The following is an 18,780-nucleotide window of genomic DNA, read 5'->3' as shown; positions in this document are numbered from 1 at the left end:
GCAACACGCAAGAAGAGCTTCAATCAACTCCTCCTGCAGAAGACAACAAATTATACTGAGGGGTGAAAAAAATCTAAGACATTGTTTTGAAGCTCTTGTTCAACTAGAGGTGGCCACACTAGAGATGAATACTGAGGCTCAAGAGGCAGATACTGAAGAAGTGACCTAATGTCTGCACTCTTCTCCATCCTTATTTGACTTTCCTGAAATAGAATTTAGCAAAAGACTGATTCAAAACATTTGATCAAAACCATAAAATCAGCATTCATCAACGCAACTCAATGAATTTAGGATCAAGAGCTGGTGTAAATTTAAAATGATTCATGATCGTAAGAAAGAAAAACTGATTCATGCTTTGCTAAATCGGCATTTGCCGCGGTTTTCAGAACGAGAAACTCTCTCAGTCAGAGTGAGAATGGCGATGGCAAACCAGAACTGCGTGTAGTCTGTACGCCGTGGTTAGAAACGGCACACAACTTTTCTTGAACCGAACCGGATTATTTCGGTTTGCAATGTGGGTAATATCACTCTGGTTAATAATGGCTTCCTCGAGATTGACAGGAGAACTCTGTCTGTCGAACAAAAATCTAGACTTTGCAAATTTCAATTTTTTTCGTCGAACAACTTTCTTTCGACGAACAATTTCAATCTGCGTGTACTCTGTCGAACAACTTTCTTTCGTCGCTTACTTTGTGGTATTAAAGTTCAATTTTTTCAAAGCCCTGGATTACAGATTTGTCTACTTTTTTTTTTTTGGTTCTCATCCCGCATCTTCGTGATTCCTGGTTCTCATGATTTGATGTAGATTTTCGTGCTACCATGGCTGGAGTTATGCAGAAGTTCCTTGTTGCATCAATGTTCATGTGGATTCTTCCTATAGCGATATTATATGGATTCAACAATGATTTGCTTCCTGGTAATGCATTCGGATTGACTTTTTCGTCGCTTTGCTTGAGCATCCCATTTTTCCACTCTTAATTTATCCTTGGAACAGTTGATCTTTGATGAAATTTCGATTTGATTTATACAAGACCTTGTTGCATCTATAGATTAGGACCAATTGTTCTCCAAGTAAGACCACGTGAAAGCAAAAAAGCTCCAGGTTTAACTTGATGTATGAAGAAATCTGTGTAGTTTTCTAATTGTATCCATGAATTCTGCCTTTGAGCTTTACTTGAATCGTGTTCAGAGCTTGGAGCTCTTCCTGCTTCTTATGACAAATAACTCGGCGTGGGTTTCGAAAGTCTGAATCAACTCATATGCATCTACCCGTTGGCGTATCTGTTAGATTGAAAAATATTTCCTTTTTTTAACCTTTTTGGTCAGAGACAAAGAGTTTGTTAAATCTCTCATTTTTTGTTGAAATTTGGATTGTGCGTATTTCGGTGGGAGTTTGCATTATGATTGTGAGTTTTCTCTGGATCGGTCTTGACTAAATGACTGAGGGTTTAGAGGCAGCATAGAATCTTAAGGAGTTGATGAGTTTCTAGAAACCAGAGGGCATTATTTTGCTAATTGCTAATCCATCTAGTTTTGTTTTCGCATTTACTTCCAAGTCTGTCCATCAACTATGATCTGAAGATCTATGTCATTCCTCATCGTAAGTATTAGTCTTGTTGATTAGGAGTGACTGGATTGTGGCTTCTCCTAGGAGGTTTTGACACTTGAAGTATTTCAAAATGAGTTTAACCCAGAGAACCACTCTCTCAAGAAGTATGGAAAGGTGCTTATAGTTTTCTTTTAGGGGGAGAAAATACCGGTGCGAACACTCCTTTCTTAGCGGAACTTGATTCATGACAATAGCTGGTTGTTGGGATCTGATGGCAGATTAGAGAATTCTAATTATAGAATCTTATAGAAACTGCAAACTTATTTGATTACAACGTAGGTTTTAGGCTGTCATAGCAAAGAGTCGAAGTTGGATAAGATGAGATTGAAATGCTACAAGAGGCTATGATATCGCTGTAACCTTGATTCTTGTAACAAATGCGATTTAGTCTTTGACGCCTAGTGCATGTAATGAAGTTTGATTTTCTGTGATGGCCTTCTGACATAAGATCTCTTTCTCTCACAAAGTTGTCTGTAGTATTTTCCTGGCTTTAGTTTTGTAATAACATATAGAAATCAACCGTTTAGACTGCAGCCATAGGTGTCTCATAGCTTTTACCACCTCTGACACTGTTCTTTTTGAAATCTCCGACAGGTTCAACAACATTGTCTCCGCATTCTCTTACTCTACTGAGTGGATTTCTTGCGGTGGTATCAGTCAATGTAGTGATTGTGTTCTACATCTGTCTGGCCCTGAAAGAACCTGCGGATAAACACAAGCCAGACGCTTTGTTTGTAGCAGAGGCCAAAGATAGTGTAAAGAAATTTACATCAGGAGTCACAAGTAGTGATCCGGCGCTCAAGAAACAAGAATAAGAGCTAACAAGGGCCTTGCCTACTGTAGACGTAAAGAAACATTTGCCTACGTCACTCAATTTGTATGCAGAAGTTAGAAATCAAATTTAAAAATGTATTTTTATATACGGTATCTGCTAAGTTTTTTTTTTTGTCTACCCCAGATCTAAATTGTCATTTCTTATCCGGGTTTTTTTCTGTCTCCCGCACTAACAAGCTTAACAAAAAAAAAAAAATATATCAATCCTACATCCATTAAGGCTGCATAAGCACTTAAACTGCTTAATGAGTACGACTGTACGAGTCATTTCGTCTCAATGGGCCAATATGATCAATTCATGCAATAGTCATAGCCGATCAGTTCATTCAGAAACTTTTATTCCCTAGGTTCAATTCTATTCTAATCAATAACTTGATATCGGTCAGGATCGTTCTTTACTTTTGGAAAAGTCTAATTTAATGAGTGAAATGCATGGTTTGGACCGAATAGAGACGTTTTAACCGAATGTTAGTCAGCTTGACTTAGTGCATTGGTTAACCTTTGACCATATGAACTGGTACCACATAAAAACCAACTGAGTATGGATCGAACAAGAAAACCAGAATGACACGGTTTTGGCTTGGCCCGGTTAGGAGGGGATGCGATCTCAGTCAATCCGGAATGAGTGGCAATATATAGAGTGAAATTTTGTTTCCAACCGTTACACCAATCGTATACATGACATCACTTGATAACGTTTGAATTTCGCAACCACAATGTTTTAGCAACATCTAAACCACTCAGACTTTATACGTATAAAGAATATACCAATGTACGTAAACTTCTGTTTGATTAAAAAAGTATTGTTAAGATTTCTAAAAGTGGAAAGGCTTATTTTAAACATATTTCTGTTAGACAATTAGCCACATGCAATATTTAATAATGTAACGATACACGCATATTAACATAAATGCGCGTACATATGCAAACTTATATAATAGCTCTTTGACACTTTTTGACTATACTCAGATGTGAGGAGTGTCAACATATGTACAAGGTTTTTTTTTCTTTCGGTCAACACACTAAAGATTTTATTCTTACGTTTTTATTTCTTTTTTTCTTTGTCAAACGATTGCATTTCCTATATGGCCAACATAGTAAACAAACATTTTGCTTTACTCATTCAGCGAAAGTAATTAGAGAAAAAAAACTAAAAAAGTAGTATCCGGTAAAAAAAATATACAGTAGACGTTTTCATTTTTATTACTGCATATATAGTAACTCTTAATCAATACAGTTCTATAAAAATAGACATTTGAATAACAATGAGGAATGATGTTTCGTAAATTATTGTCGTCAATGGGCAAAGAGTTAAACCCAAAAAAAAAAAAAAATAAAGAGTCCCAATAGAGAGTATATAAAACCGATAAACCGATTTCAACTGACCTCAAGTATTTGGAAACATCGTAGAACGGTAGAAGAAAGCCCAATGATTCAGTGTACATTATATATTAGCTATTGCATATAAATTGTTTGTGATTAATTCGGCTATTGCCTACCGTTCGATATATGTCATATACGTTTGTGATCAATTCGGTCATTACCAACTCGTATTGAGTTAGAAACCATAAGAAAATCAAAAATTGTATAAGACATCGCGCGAGGTTATATCAAAAATGGTATAATTAAGACTCGGGTGTTCCAAAGGGGATTATCGATTTTAGAGTGTGACTTGATTTGAGGTGCATCAGAGAAAAGCTATCGTCTCAAGGAAACATATATATTGAGGATCCCATATCGAAAGTGATATGAAGTTTATAATAATATGTATAAGTTATACATATTTCAAAATATTTTGCCTTTAATTATTACTTCCACATCTTTTTTTCACCTAACTATGATTATATATGACAAAACATATATCTGATTTGAAATATATATCTTGACTGACTTGTTGAAATTTGTCTTACAATTAAGGATACTTGGTACATCTGAAACAATTAATAACATTAGGATATCTGCAATGAAAATTTGAGTTGTATGCGCATAATATATTTAAAATTTTCCTTTTACTAAAACATACTTATTAAATTTTATATTCGTGAAGTTATTATATATATATATATATATATATATATATATATTATTTCACTTGTATTTATCAATAACATATTAAGCTAGCTTAGTATTGGCAAAAAAGAACATATTAAGCTAGTATTACTTTTACTATAAAAACAGTTTGTATTACTTTTTAAGTGATCTTTGTATTTTATGTTTGAAACATGAACTTATTTTCAGTACAATAGGTAACCTAGGCGTTAAGATTTACTTCCTCAATTATTTGTCCGTTCCAACCCTAAATCAGTTGACCACATTATTCAACATGGTCAAATCAGCACTCTCCAACTAATCTGAAATTTTAATTAGTAGAGTATTCTCAAGTGATACGTTGGTAACTTGGAATTAACGGTATTTAATTATTATTCAACTATATAATTTGCGTTCGCACTCACATGATATAATAACGCGTATAAAAGACTGAACTAAGGAGAATCAAGAACTCGAAGACGAAATATAAACAAAGTTCAATAATAGAATACCGACCACATAAAATATTGTTACTTATCATAAACGATCGTAATTCGACTATTTTAACCTCATTTCTCAGTCAAATACACGCCAAAATATGTGGAACACTCTCTCAATAATGCTCACTATAAATACGCTTACACATACTTTTGTCTCTCTTAACACTTCCACCAACTTCTCTCTCTCTCTCTCTCTCCCTCTTCTTTACGTTATTGTCGTCAAAAAATGGCGGCCAAATCTTTGATCAAAACCCCTAATTTGAAACATGATAGATTTCTAAGATCAGACAAAACCCGACAACACACTCTATTTCTTCCTCATGTTACTTCCCTCCCCAATTCCAACGTTAATACCTCCAATATTAATAGACTCGTAATAACTTCTTCTTCTTCTAATTCTATATTTTCACCACAGATTCTAACTTCTCCGGTTGCTTCTCCTCCTATTTATCGTCCTCCTCCGGCGACATGTTCCGGTGCAGAAGCGACGTTACCGTTATCTCTGGTTTGGAGAGAGATACAAGGATCTAACAACTGGCAAGATCTCGTTGAACCTTTAAACCCTCTTCTCCAACAAGAGCTCACTCGATACGGTAACTTAGTCTCCACTTGTTACAAAGCCTTCGATCTAAACCCTAATTCCAAACGTTACTTGAACTGCAAGTATGGGAAAGAAACCATACTTAAAGAAACAGGAATCGACCAACCTGAAAACTACCAAGTCACCAAGTACATCTACGCCACACCGGACATCAACATGATCAGTCCGATACATAACGATGAGAATCAGCGCGCACGTTGGATAGGTTACGTCGCAGTTTCATCTGATGACTCGGTGAAACGTTTAGGTAGGAGAGACATTGTGGTGACGTTTCGTGGAACGGTAACTAACCCTGAATGGTTGGCGAATCTCATGAGCTCTTTAACTCCTGCTAGGTTCGATCCTCATAATCCACGTCTCGACGTTCAAGTAGAATCAGGGTTCTTGAGTTTATACACATCCGATGAGAGTGAGAGTAAATTCGGACTAGAGAGCTGCAGACAACAGCTTCTGTCCGAGATCTCGAGGTTGATGAATAAGCACAAGGGAGAAGAGCTGAGTTTAACACTCGCTGGACATAGCATGGGAAGCTCCTTGGCTCATCTTCTTGCTTACGACATTTCGGAACTCGGTTTAAACCAGAGGAACGGCGAGGAAGATATTCCGGTGACCGTGTTCTCTTTCGCAGGTCCTAGGGTTGGTAACTTGGAGTTCAAGAAACGTTGTGAGGAGCTTGGTGTTAAAGTTTTGAGGATCACCAATGTTAAAGATCCCATAACTAAACTTCCCGGTGTTTTATTTAACGAGAATTTTAGGGCTTTAGGTGGTGTTTATGAGCTTCCGTGGAGCTGTTCATGTTATGCTCATGTTGGGGTTGAACTAACGCTAGATTTTTTCGATGTTCAAAATATTTCTTGCGTTCACGATCTCGAGACTTATATCGATCTTTTAAACCATCGGAGAGTAAGCTCGAGATCATCCGATCCCTATGAAGAAAAGGACAGTGAAAATTCTGCCTTTGAGTTTTTGAAGAGAAAAGGTGAGAAGATAATGTTCCCTGAGGGACAAAGAATGATGCATTGGACCAGCGTCGTGGATCTACTTTCTTCTGTCTCTAATCATATGTTGTATTGTAATATATTTTAGAGCTAGAATGATCCAAACTATAGTTTAGTTTTTTTTTTTTTGGTGGTGTAACAAATAGTCTTTTTTGTTTAAATAACAAAATAGTTATAAGTATATCTATAACGTACAAAGTTTCTTATGCGGATGGTTGTAATAATTTCTCTATATCACAAAGATTATGAATATTTGCATATCCCTTGATCCTATTTTCAGAACCTGAGATTCCACTACTTTTTACTATTCAGAGTATTTATCAAATTTTTATATTTTCACATTTCTAAAACCTGATTATGCTAACAACTATCATGTTAATAATACTATATATTTCTTTAGTGAATATATTCATCAGTCATCTTTTCAAAGTTGCATGAGCGAAATGCAGACAAATTTGTGTGTGTGTGTGTGTACGTCTTTCATATAGAGGTTTACATTTTTCATTTAAAATGTTGTTTACTTTTAAAGATAAATAATTTCAAACTAGAAAAGATAAACTAAACTTGTAAACACGGAAATCTAGCCCTGAATTGTTGGCTGTAATGTGTGAACAACGTGTTTCATTTCTGCCATTTATCTCACTTTATCGTCCTTTTGACTTAATTCTATGTTCCATGCAAATTAGAGTTGACTAACTAACCATTAGTTTTTTTTTTAATAAAAAGATAGCTCTAAGTTTTTTGGTTGTAATGTAAACAATATGTTATCTTTTTAATCAATATGTTGGATGGGTTAATAGCGTTTCGGTCTATCTCTCCGGAGAAAGATGGTTTTGGATCTTTAATTAGTTCGATTTTTGTTTGAGAGGCGCCTCACGAGATTTCGAAGGTTGAATATTAACTACATAACTTAAGGGCGCATAACTTTTTGATGTTAATCCTACTTTATTTTCTTCTTATCGTCCTTTGTACTTATATTTGCTAAAATTATCGTCCTTTGTACTCGAGTCCCTGTTTCATGCAAATTAGAATTGACTATAATCATATTCTCTCTCTAATTAGCATTTTATCATCGAGTTTATATCATCAGATTACTCTAGCTGGTCTTCTCTTGTTCTTCACTGTAATTTAGGTCAAAATTTGACCAACGTTAGGAAATATTCTCTTTCAATGAAATATGTGAGAACGTGGACTCTTTAATCTTTTTTTCTTTTTTCTGTTCATATGATGCAAATAGATATGGTTTCTAAGAATTAAATCAGCTGGAATTATAGATTTGGTATTAAGGTTGATAGGTTTCATGAAACAATAAAAAAAAAACTAGCAGTAAAAGTACATAAAAATGGTATATATACCATCACTAATAAACACAACCATGATGGGAGAATATGTGATTCCCACCTTGTAGTCTCTGTAATCAGGCTATTTGTAAAAGACACCTTTACACTCTTAATATAATCTATAAGAAGGAAAATGGGAACATGATCATAGGTTAGAGTTAGATTGAAAAATGACAAACGTGGGTCCATGAATCCATATATCTTATATTTCTGTATGAATATAATTATGTAAAAATGTGATAAATCGGTCTTAGAAGTATTTAAAGACCATGCACAAAATATACATCAAACGTCTGTTTGATGATACTGTAACTGCTCGGATTATTCTATCCACTCTTGTTTTTTGGTTTTACAGCAAACTACATGACATCGAGTCATCGACCATACTCAGTATTATGGGCTTTTTGGCTTAAAGAGAACACAAATTGGGCCACTCTATGTTCTGATTGAATAGCCCAAGAAGACAAGAATTGATAATTCCACCGAATTTCACGGCACATTATTAATTCGAAAAAAACAAATAATTATATTCAACCATTTCATGAACAGTCATGTCCCTCTCTCCTTTCCTTGCCAGCTTGTTTAATCTTCCACAATCCCTCTCTCTATCTAAAACAAGTCGCAGCTTTCTCTCTCTAAGAAACCAGTAAGATCGATGTCGTCCGATGACGAAGGAGGAGAGGAGTATCTCTTCAAGATAGTGATAATCGGAGACTCGGCGGTCGGGAAATCGAACCTTCTCTCTCGTTATGCTCGGAACGAGTTCAACGCCCACTCGAAAGCCACGATCGGCGTCGAGTTCCAGACTCAGAGCATCGAAATCGATGGCAAAGAGGTCAAAGCTCAGATTTGGGACACCGCCGGTCAGGAACGCTTCCGTGCCGTCACCTCCGCTTATTACCGTGGCGCCGTCGGAGCTCTCGTCGTCTACGACATTACTCGTCGCTCCACCTTCGAGAGTGTTGGACGTTGGCTTGATGAGCTCAACAGTAAGCTCTTTCGCTATAGATCTAAACTCTATTTCTGGTTGAGATTTCAAAACCGATTTCTTTGAATTTTTGTTTGGCTAATCGAAGAATCTCTCTGAGTTGAGAAATGCGATTGATTGAGCTTGAATTCGTACTCAATCTGAATAGTGTGAAGAATTGTGTTTAGCAGATTAGGTCCTATGATTGACTGAAATTGCAAAATGCCAAGATGTATTTTAAGTAGACTTGTGGACTTTGTTGGTAAATTGTGATCAATTGATTGATTATAAGATTCTTACCATTTGGATCTGAAATGTTTTATCGAGACTTTGGTTCTTAGGCCGAAATTGAAGTTTACAAGTCGAAAAGAGAATCTTTTTTAGCATTTTAGGATTCTTGTGGTAAATTTAGACAAGTTTTTGCACCTATTTCTGGAATTGCCGAGCTAAGCTAGGACTCAGCCACACATTTGCTTCTTGAATCTCTCTTTAGATAGTGGCTCGAAGATTAATCCTTTGGATATTAGGCACATACAGTACTAAGAGGAGAGATATATAGTAAATGGTTTCACTTTCTATAAGAAGTTGGTAACATAATGTCCACTCTGTTTCCTTTTTATTCTCATTACTCATTAAGCAACCATAATCTCTCTCTACGTTCTTGCATTTCCTCTAAGTTTGTAAAGATTCATATGATTCTGTTCAATTGTGAAACTTTGTTGATTTCATTTGCTTGTTTTGTTTTGGTAGCACATTCGGATACAACGGTGGCGAGGATGCTGGTGGGAAACAAATGTGACCTAGACAGCATTAGAGCGGTGAGCGTGGAAGAAGGCAAAGCCCTAGCGGAAACAGAGGGACTATTCTTCATGGAAACATCGGCTCTCGATTCAACAAACGTTAAAACTGCTTTCGAAATGGTGATCCGCGACATCTACACCAATGTTAGCCGGAAACAACTCAATTCCGACACTTACAAAACACAACTAAACGCCAACAACCGAGTAAGTCTCGTTAAGGACGACAATAAGGGATCCAAGCAAGGCTTAGGTTTCTCTTGCTGTTCTTCCTCGTGACCTCATTTTGATTCTAAATTATTTTTCTTTTGCTTCATTTGTTACAAAGTTCCATTAAGAAAAGAAAAAAGCAGCTCCATAAGATTTTTCTTTTATTTTTTTCTCCCATAACAATAAGCAAAGATCTTATAGATTCATATTTGTAATTTTTCTTCAAGTTTGGATCATACACAGTAAGACTTTACACGATGATTAATTACTATTGGTATTATTTTATTAGGTTAATCCAGTTATTCAAAGAGGAGGCTTTTTTTATAAAAAACTATTCCTTACGAAGTTATGATCAAAAGAATTGTCCGCAAAGTTAATATAACTTTTTAACAGAGGAAAGTTAATAAAGAAGAATTTTGTTCCTCTAAGCTAGTATCAAATACGGTAACGAGATGTTTCTATTTTCGAATATAATAATAATACTCATAAAGAAACTTTTGAATGGTATAAGATAATAATTTTCACCTTATGAAAGAATGGTCGTACAACCTGATGAGTGACCGGGCTGATCTCTCTGTGAGATCACAAAAATTCAATGTAACTTTCCTAAAAACCTAACACATCCCAAAAAGACGAGACACAATGTGTAAGGCATCGATAAAAGAGTACACAAAATTCCCCTAACGCTCTCAAAACAAAAATCTCTTTCTTTAAGAATACAACCAATCCAGAAGAAGACACAACACAACACACACAACCATTGAAGAAGAAGAAGATTTCACACCTTTTCTTCAGACCATAAGAGACTCCATCATCAATCTTCAATCAATCTTTACCAAAACATTTAAACCTTCTGACCGCAACCACACGGTTTCACAAGGCTATGGAAGATGATCATGTCTTTTTGCTAAAATCCACAAATCTGCTTCTTTGTTTGTATAACCTGGAAGCAGGCTGCAATGCTGAATATGTATGAACGAGAATCTCACCAAAATGACGATTTCTTGTGCTTATCAAACTAAGACTTTGATCCAAGCTTAATGATCATATAGCATGAACAGGAGTAGCAGCAGCTTCGGCTGCCTTCTTTTGCTTCTCCTTCTCGATCTCCACTCTTCTCAGCTCTGCATGCTCTGCTATTCCGTTCGCAATCGCCTGATAAGTGAAGTCCAGTGACTGGTTAAGGTTCTGAAACCTCAGCGCATCTGATGCCTGCATAACTGTTTGATGGACAAGGATGCGGTCAAACAAGATGTAAACTTGACAAAATGAAGCTCCCTATAGGATTGTGTGGTCGGGAATGGTGATCAGAGAATTTTATATACTGGTACCTCTGATTGCGTCGACAAAGAACACAAAGGCATCCACCTCATCGATGGGTGACTGGAACTCCTCGTCATCGCTAAAGTCATCATCATCAGAATCGTCATCATCTTCATCATCATAGCCGAAGGCCTTCGCCTATGAAGCGGACAAACAAATTGGCAGAGTCAATTCCCGCGAAAAAAAAAACATCTTTGGCAGAGGGAAGTCGATACAAACGCTTGACAAACCTGTGCAGCTAACTTCCGCAGTTTCATGCTTTGTGCTTCATCTCCATCCTCGGTATCCTCCATCTCCCCATCAGAACCATCATCATCATCGTCGTCATCACTCTGGAGTCCATTCATCTCATCCTCATAATCTACTTCTGTCTCCTTTGCTGCTTCTGCGAGAAGGATGGGAAAGGGAATATTGTAAACATTATCACACCAAGTGAAGAGAAACTGTATCATAAGCACAGCATACCAGCTAGCTGATTCTTATATGCAACTAGAAGATCAAGTGTTGCCCTGAAAACACGCTGCAGCGCTTCATCCGGAAATTGACCGCCCGGGAGAGCAAGTAATGAAGTTAAACCCAAGCAGCAAACCTTTTTATCGTGTTCCCTGGTATACAAAAGAGCAGCTTGTTTATCAGCTATTCAAATTGAAAAATAGAAAGTCCAACCATTACACTTAAAAGCTTCCATGAACAAGATAAGACATAAGACAAAGGGTCAAACCTTTTGAAGTTTGCAGGCAGGCCACTCTTTTTCTTTTGTTGCAACATCTGGAACCAAAGATCAAAGACTTTTGAAGCAAGCCCCGTGTTATGTAACACACCAAGAGTCAAACCTGGATTGTAGTAAAGCATATTTGCCACCTGCGAATAGAAATTATAAGTTTATTTGAGAACTTGATCAAGAAAGCAAACTTTTAGAAAAACTTCAAGAAAGCAGATATAATGGTGGTTCCCTTGCAACGAAAAAAACGTTGAGAATTTCAAGCCATCGTTGTAACCATCACACAACAATGGAATTAATTCAATGCAAGCTCTCCTGATTCATATAGTGAGACTGAAAGAACTAAACTGGTAAGTTGGAATCACAGCAGGTCAACAAATCCTCCACACAGTTCTTACCACTTGTATAAGAAGAGATTTTAAATATGAAGTCTCGGCTCGTTGTAACCGATCAATAGTGAGCCGCAGATATGGTTCAATCCACTGATCCACCTGCCCTTTGCAATTCTGGAAAACAACTTCAATAAGCTTTGGAGCAGACTCAATATCACTGTCTTCTATGTTTCTGTCGGTCATAAGCTGTAGAAATATAAACGTGAGACATAAATTAGCTATGAAGATAACAAATGGTATTGCTAGGTAGACTGATGAGTGATTTGCTTGGGTAGAGTAACTTGGGAGATGCTTATATACCCAACATCTTCACACTACGACAGCAAGAAATGCCATATGTTTTGCTGAAAATTGTTCTTATTATTTACAGTACACTCGAGGCCAACAACTTTCTACCAGTATAGGCATATATAACTCGTAATTTCTGTTAGACGATAAAGGAAGATTCTATCCCTTCATGATATGTACAAAAATTCCATAACCTTACGTTCGGAACAACCAACAAGCACAGACCATTTAATTGCACTATAAGTATCAAAAGATATACTTACAGTTGAAAGAACATTAAATAGACTTTGCTGATAGTCGGGCTCCTTGCAAGTGAGAAAATGAGCAGTTCCCCTTGATATAAAGTTATCCATTGGAACCAATATATCTAAATTTTCAAAGAATAACTTTAGTGAGTGGAACAAAAAATATTGACAAGGAAGTTCTATAGTGAGAGAGTAAACTAATAATAAAAACATATATAAGAGAAGTCATACTTGGAAAGAAATCGATTGCCCAATCGACCAATGCTTCCACCATTAATGGCCAGAGACTCCATATGTCCAAGGAAATGTTAGGTGAATAAAAGGTCATGTATGATGCGATCTCCAAAACTTCTTCAAATACCTCTGCCAGAACAAATAGGTTGAAAAATTAAATGCTTTCGTTAACAAGTTAAAACAGCTGGAAAAGGAATTGGATGATCTTGAGATCTGATGCTACTATACAACAAATGGCTGAAAAAAAAATAACGGATATATATTTCTGATATAGAAAAATGCATACTGATGGAAAGAATCCAAATGGCTAACAAATCAGTCCAAAAGTCTATCATCTGGACACAATATAACTTAATTATGCTCGGAGTCTACAAGCAAAGGACCAGAGCTAAATGAGAGAAACTCGAGAAGCATCAGTTTACCTTGGCCATCAGTGGTCAACATTTTTTGCATTATTGGAAGTATCGTTGGTTCTATCTCAACAAACAGCTGAGGAAGACTGCTAACAGATTCAAGGATTGTGCTTATGGCACGCAAACAACCGACTGCAGCTAAAGCTCCCATGTCATCCGAATCATCAGCTTCCGACGTGTTTAGACACCTCCAAAATGCAGCCGCCTGAGCAAAAGGAGAATTATATATACATATCTTGCCAACGTTTAATCATTCAAGAGAACTAGACACATGAGATAGCCCATTTTCTTACCAGATTTTGGCATAATCCAAAAGCATAAGGAGCCATCTCCTCACCAAACTTATCTACGATAGTCTCCAAAGTAAAAACAAGGTCTTCATTCTCTACCTCATTCATGAGTTTGAAAAATTCTGATGGAAGCAAGATCACACCATCAAGTTAAAGCATTAGTTTACTCCAACAGCTGACCAAATGATCATCTACTTTTTATAAACCAGGGTTACCTACCATCAAGTAACTGAGGGAGGATTGGACGTATCTCATTCAAATCTGCATGTTCGGCCAGACAGTTTTAATTAGCCACATATAAACCCAGAACACAATGAAGAAGACAACAACGGACACAGGTAACAGATGCAAACAGATTCATGCATACAAATGGACATGAGTAAAACACATACCCTTGCACGCCTCGACAAATGAACGTAATGCAAAAACTGAATCAACACGAACAGGGAGATCAGGATCGCGCAGTCCCGAAACAACACTATGGAACGCTTTACGGAAGTTGTTCTGATCCAGGAAGTTGATATGTGCATATTGTCCAGCTACCCATGCAGCCTACATCCAAGAACCCAATCGTTAAACAGATCAAAGGGGATCCCAAAGAATATAATATCTAATACTGGACACAAAACAGGAAATTCATACAAAAATATCGATAACACTGCATCAGTCGCCCCAAGTATCACAATAATTCATCTAAGCAATGATACAGAGAATTCTCAATTAAATGGAGATGTACAACAGAGCCCCTGTTTTCGGCAACAATGGATTGCTGAGGTATTCATGACACAGTTTAAAGCCAAAAACAACGAATACCTTTGCTCTAAGATGTCCAACTGGACTACTGAATTCAGGAAAAATATGTTGCACCAACATACGCTCTAGTTCAGATTTATAGGGATCCGTTTGCTTCAGTTTATCACAAAGAGCTCCAACAGCAAGCATCGCGCCATCTTTTTGACGATAAGGCTTACGTTCTGCAGGAGCTTCGTCATAACTACAAAAAGTCGAAAAACAAGTTCTCAACAAGACACAAATAGGAGAATAAGATCCAAGCAGAAGAGCTCAAATGGAATACCTCCTGAAGATCCCTACAACAAACTGAACAAATTTCGGAAGATTCTCTTTCCCACGTTTTCGAACCAACTCATTTACAAAATCCATAGACGCTGTTCGCGGACTGTACAAGTCTTCAATGATATCTGCAATGCAGCACAACAGATATCATTAAATATGATATGTTTAAGATTTTTTACGAAAGTCACTAATTTTTAATACTTACTGTAACCTTTCCTCACATATTCATGAGGATCTTCCTCCCAAAGCTTTTGATCAGCGTCATTAAAGCACATTAGAGGGAAAACAATCTCAAAAAGCAGAACATCCAGCCGAGGCAGCAGCAAATTGTACATGCTATTCTTCGAAATGCTGCAGATATATTGAATTAGTGTCAAAGAATTACGAACTCTCTTCAACGAGGAATACCACATATGTCAAAAAAAAGAGTAGTAGATTTTTATTTATTTACTTAATACATGATCAAAGGTAGAATTAAAATCAAGAATGTATTATTCGTTGACCAAAAAAGTAAATCTACAATGCCAGAGAAATGAGGAAACTTAAGTTCGCCAAGTGAGCATACTGATATATACGCATGAAACTATAGCACACAAGGAACTGTAACACAAACCTGTTGCTTAAGTACTGAAGGAGAAGATTGGTAACTCTGTCAGGAAGATAGCCTCCAAGACGAATTGTATTCAGAAAATTTAGGTGGCTTTCCAAAATCCTGCCTGCATAATTCTTTTGAAACATTTGGGCGAAAGGTTTGTTTTCTGGAGTTTGAAGTTTTGGGTCTCCAAACCTATCGCAATGAATGTTCACAAAAATTCAATAGACGTTTGAAGAGTACTTTTTGTTTAACATATTAACTTCACAGACATACCGACTATAGAGCCTGTTTAAGATGTGCACTGTCCACTTCTTGACCTTCCACCAGCCCCAAGATTTTCTAAGTTCCGGATCCATAGGCTGGCCTTCAATTGGAACAGGACGCTCCGAAACACTCAAGAACAGAGCCATCCAGGCATTAAATACGTTTGGATCAAACAATTGCTTTGGCAGCTCCAGCTGCCCACAGATAAAAGTATGAAATTATCATGAGGTGAACCTCTGGAAAGTAACACAAAATGAAGATCCAAAACTTCCACCAAAATTATCAACGACGTATACGGGAGGGGATAAGGGAGCCTATGGTGCCAGTCTTTTATTTATTTGTTGGGGTTACCAAAGAAGAGTTTAACTAAACAAATTTGCCAAATGTCAATTAGATAAGAAACCATGCAATGCAAGTAATAATCTGAAATACAAAAAGAAAGAGACAGGGATAACAAATGGAGTTGGAACTTGGAAGTTCGAACCACCTATCTAGGAGTCCTTGTCCCACATTTTTCACTTTGACAAACACTACTAGTTTGAATTGTATTTTAACTTTTTATGGATATGCATATTAACTTAGAAAACAAAATGTACAATTACGCACAGAGAAGCACAAGTAACTGATCTCTCTAGTGACTTACATATATGGTTGACCAAAATATTTTGCATATCAGCTTCATAAATTCTGCTATCTCCAGAGATGGATTAGCTATCTGAATAAGCCCATTAAAAATAGTCAAAAGTAGAGGAAATGTCTCCTCCACAATGCGGGAAACCGGTGTCCTCTCCTCGTCTGACTTGAACCTAGAAAACAAAATTTTGAAACAGAATCAAGGGGGTGGGATACTTATGCGTAACCAATGAGACTGTCATCTAGATTTGCTGCTTCTTTTGCATGCACAACTTGCGTTCCTAGCTGGAACTCGTCTAAACTTCATAAGGCATTATAAATATTGTCTGAACGAGCCATGAACGGCATTGTATTGTGATAGTACATTTTTTTAACATTCATCCTAACACTTATTTTCCAATACAAATTGTCTCTCCCGAACATTGTTTTCTACTCAGGTGTGGTTACCACCTAAAAGTTTTTACTCAGTGTGCTACACTGAAACAGTCAAATTAGTGCTACTGCAACCGCAGACAATCATGAAGATAATTCAATAAATCATATCAATACTTCCACTAACAAACTTTTAAATCATCCACACAGGCATGGGAATACGGAATGGAAAGTGATGAACTTACTCATATTTTCTAGAGAGTATCCGCAGAACAAACAAGGCTCCATAAATTTGTTGATTTTGCAAGTTGTACTTCACCCAATCCAGAAGACGTGGCCAATGTTCTGGGTAGTCAGCATATATAATTGTCTTGAGGCACTCTCCAAGTTGTGATCTGGATCAGAAATTAAAGGAAAGAAACTGAATTATGATTCTCGTTGAGAAAAAAAATGAAGAATAAGTTCAAAAGCTGTCTAGAAAATTCACCTGAGTAAGGTCGGAACTTGGGTGACATAGACGAGGATGTTGTCCCTCACCAATTCTTTGTCGCTTTGCAATATCCTCTGCTGCTCTCCTGCACCATCAGATATGATAATCAACCCAAGAGCTTTCCCAAAAAATCAAGAAGGAACAAGAAAATTAGTAGTTATTACCAGAATCTTCAGGTGACCAGTTCTTAGCAATGAAGTTTTTGAACTGAATGCTAGCAATTTGACGCACTGCCATGTCACAACTTCCATCCACGGCTATCTGCAATAACCTCACCAAATGCTGTGGCGTGTGCTGCAACTGCAATACAGAGAATAACGAGAAACACAGACATCAGGAACTTCAGAACTTAAATCTGATTAAACTAAGTCCAACTAGAAATAGTAAAACCCCAACTCCAACACCATTGAAATCAGACTATATGTGATTAAAAGCAATAGCGATCTGTCAAAAAGTTGGGTATCTCTGAACAATCTTGGGTAAAACACTTATCCAACAAACAACTCGAGAAAATAAATCCAAAAAGTTAACTTTTTAAGGATTATCTTTAATACACGAACTCAGCTCACGGAAAACGAGAGCACCAACTGAAAGAAAAAATTCAAAATGCTATAATCGAAAAAAAACTTCCTGCCTACATCTGGGAACAATCAAAATCGCAAAGAATATCAAAACCCAGTAACCGTAAAATACATCTTAAAGAGAATTCAAGTGAAGAACAAAAAACTGAGAAACCTGATTGAGTTGCTGCTCAGAAGCTTTCCGTTCATCGGGATTGGGGCTGAGAGCGGCGGCTCGGAGGATCAAAGCGAGGCTAGGCAGATCCATCCTCCGGGAAGTTTGGAAATCGAGACACTAGACAGAGTACAGTAGAGAGAGTGGGCAGAGACGATCAAAGGCGGCGGTGGATTCGATTTGAATTTTCCGTTCAAAATCCCTGTAGGGAGCTCAATTGAGTAGGAAGAGATTTCAGTAGAGCATCAATAGGGTTTTAAAGCGACAAAAATGGCGGAGAAGAAGGGAGAGGAAGATGATAGTTGGCGAGAGTCGAGAGGGACAAATAGAGCTGGAGGAAAAAGAGTATTTAAATCCCTAGGGTTGTTTAACTAACCACCATTTTTTGATTGACCCGGGTCGTCTATAAAGCCGGTTTAATTCGAACCGGGTCTTTTCCAACTAAAATGGATTGATAAATAGTTTAAAAACAAAAACTGTCGATGACTTGATATTCAACTATTCATGACTGTTGATGAGCATAATCCTGTTTATGTCTAGAGATGGTCTGTAAAGGACTAATCATAATGAGAAAAAAATTATTGATTTATTTTAAAGAAGGGTTAAAAGTTGTTTTATGTTTTTGTTTAGAGGAAGTTTGCCGACGTATAAATCTAGTCTGATAAAAAATTTAGCTTAACTAAGTATTTGATTGTTCGGGCGTAATCCGTGAGAAGTTAGCTCATACGAAGTGTGGTTTAGTGAAGTCTACGAACCCGAGTCATGTATCTCCTCTAAATATCCATTCATTTCATAATGAAGATAGGTTACTAAAGTGACTTTTTGGG

General features: G+C 36.9%; 4 protein-coding genes across 4 annotated transcripts; 3 read left to right on the top strand and 1 right to left on the bottom strand.

Annotated features, from left to right (window-relative positions):
• Positions 1–572: 572 nt before the first annotated feature.
• On the top strand, positions 573–2,559 carry LOC18026837. The gene is made up of 3 exons (XM_006410237.2): positions 573–695; positions 806–916; positions 2,204–2,559. The coding sequence occupies exons 2-3, from the start codon at positions 820–822 to the stop codon at positions 2,422–2,424; spliced, it is 318 nt and encodes a 105-aa protein (XP_006410300.2). The 5' UTR covers positions 573–695; positions 806–819; the 3' UTR covers positions 2,425–2,559.
• A 2,638-nt stretch (positions 2,560–5,197) lies between these two features.
• On the top strand, positions 5,198–6,658 carry LOC18026836 (phospholipase A1-Ialpha2, chloroplastic). Its single transcript, XM_006410236.1, has one exon. It carries the CDS (start codon positions 5,198–5,200, stop codon positions 6,656–6,658), a length of 1,461 nt encoding a protein of 486 aa, XP_006410299.1.
• Positions 6,659–8,462: 1,804 nt separating this feature from the next.
• On the top strand, positions 8,463–10,176 carry LOC18026835 (ras-related protein RABA5d). The gene is made up of 2 exons (XM_006410235.2): positions 8,463–8,899; positions 9,628–10,176. The coding sequence occupies exons 1-2, from the start codon at positions 8,566–8,568 to the stop codon at positions 9,951–9,953; spliced, it is 660 nt and encodes a 219-aa protein (XP_006410298.1). The 5' UTR covers positions 8,463–8,565; the 3' UTR covers positions 9,954–10,176.
• Positions 10,177–10,389: 213 nt separating this feature from the next.
• Positions 10,390–18,269, bottom strand: LOC18026834 (importin beta-like SAD2). The gene is made up of 22 exons (XM_006410234.2): positions 17,954–18,269; positions 17,383–17,518; positions 17,216–17,303; positions 16,974–17,123; positions 16,367–16,529; positions 15,733–15,917; positions 15,478–15,651; positions 15,070–15,215; positions 14,866–14,989; positions 14,604–14,784; positions 14,183–14,342; positions 14,010–14,051; positions 13,794–13,912; positions 13,510–13,705; positions 13,085–13,216; positions 12,872–12,975; positions 12,327–12,506; positions 11,929–12,068; positions 11,673–11,812; positions 11,438–11,592; positions 11,216–11,345; positions 10,390–11,104 (listed from the first exon to the last, which is right to left on the bottom strand). The coding sequence occupies exons 1-22, from the start codon at positions 18,044–18,046 to the stop codon at positions 10,929–10,931; spliced, it is 3,114 nt and encodes a 1,037-aa protein (XP_006410297.1). The 5' UTR covers positions 18,047–18,269; the 3' UTR covers positions 10,390–10,928.
• Between the last annotated feature and the right edge of the window lie 511 nt (positions 18,270–18,780).

This window comes from Eutrema salsugineum, unplaced genomic scaffold (assembly GCF_000478725.1).
Source record: "Eutrema salsugineum unplaced genomic scaffold, Eutsalg1_0 scaffold_10, whole genome shotgun sequence".
Lineage (NCBI taxonomy): Eukaryota > Viridiplantae > Streptophyta > Magnoliopsida > Brassicales > Brassicaceae > Eutrema > Eutrema salsugineum.
The sequence above is the reverse complement of the archived record's forward strand: the minus strand, read 5'-3'. Positions and strand labels throughout refer to the sequence as shown.

Coding starts and splice junctions, on each gene's coding strand:
- LOC18026837 (XM_006410237.2), top strand. CDS start 820: ATGGCTGGAGTTATGCAGAAGTTCCTTGTTGCATCAATGTTCATGTGG. Junction 917..2,203: donor CAACAATGATTTGCTTCCTG/GTAATGCATTCG, acceptor AATCTCCGACAG/GTTCAACAACATTGTCTCCG.
- LOC18026836 (XM_006410236.1), top strand. CDS start 5,198: ATGGCGGCCAAATCTTTGATCAAAACCCCTAATTTGAAACATGATAGA.
- LOC18026835 (XM_006410235.2), top strand. CDS start 8,566: ATGTCGTCCGATGACGAAGGAGGAGAGGAGTATCTCTTCAAGATAGTG. Junction 8,900..9,627: donor TTGGCTTGATGAGCTCAACA/GTAAGCTCTTTC, acceptor TTGTTTTGGTAG/CACATTCGGATACAACGGTG.
- LOC18026834 (XM_006410234.2), bottom strand. CDS start 18,046: ATGGATCTGCCTAGCCTCGCTTTGATCCTCCGAGCCGCCGCTCTCAGC. Junction 14,785..14,865: donor GTTGTAGGGATCTTCAGGAG/GTATTCCATTTG, acceptor GACTTTTTGTAG/TTATGACGAAGCTCCTGCAG. Junction 11,813..11,928: donor CTGCCTGCAAACTTCAAAAG/GTTTGACCCTTT, acceptor TTTGTATACCAG/GGAACACGATAAAAAGGTTT.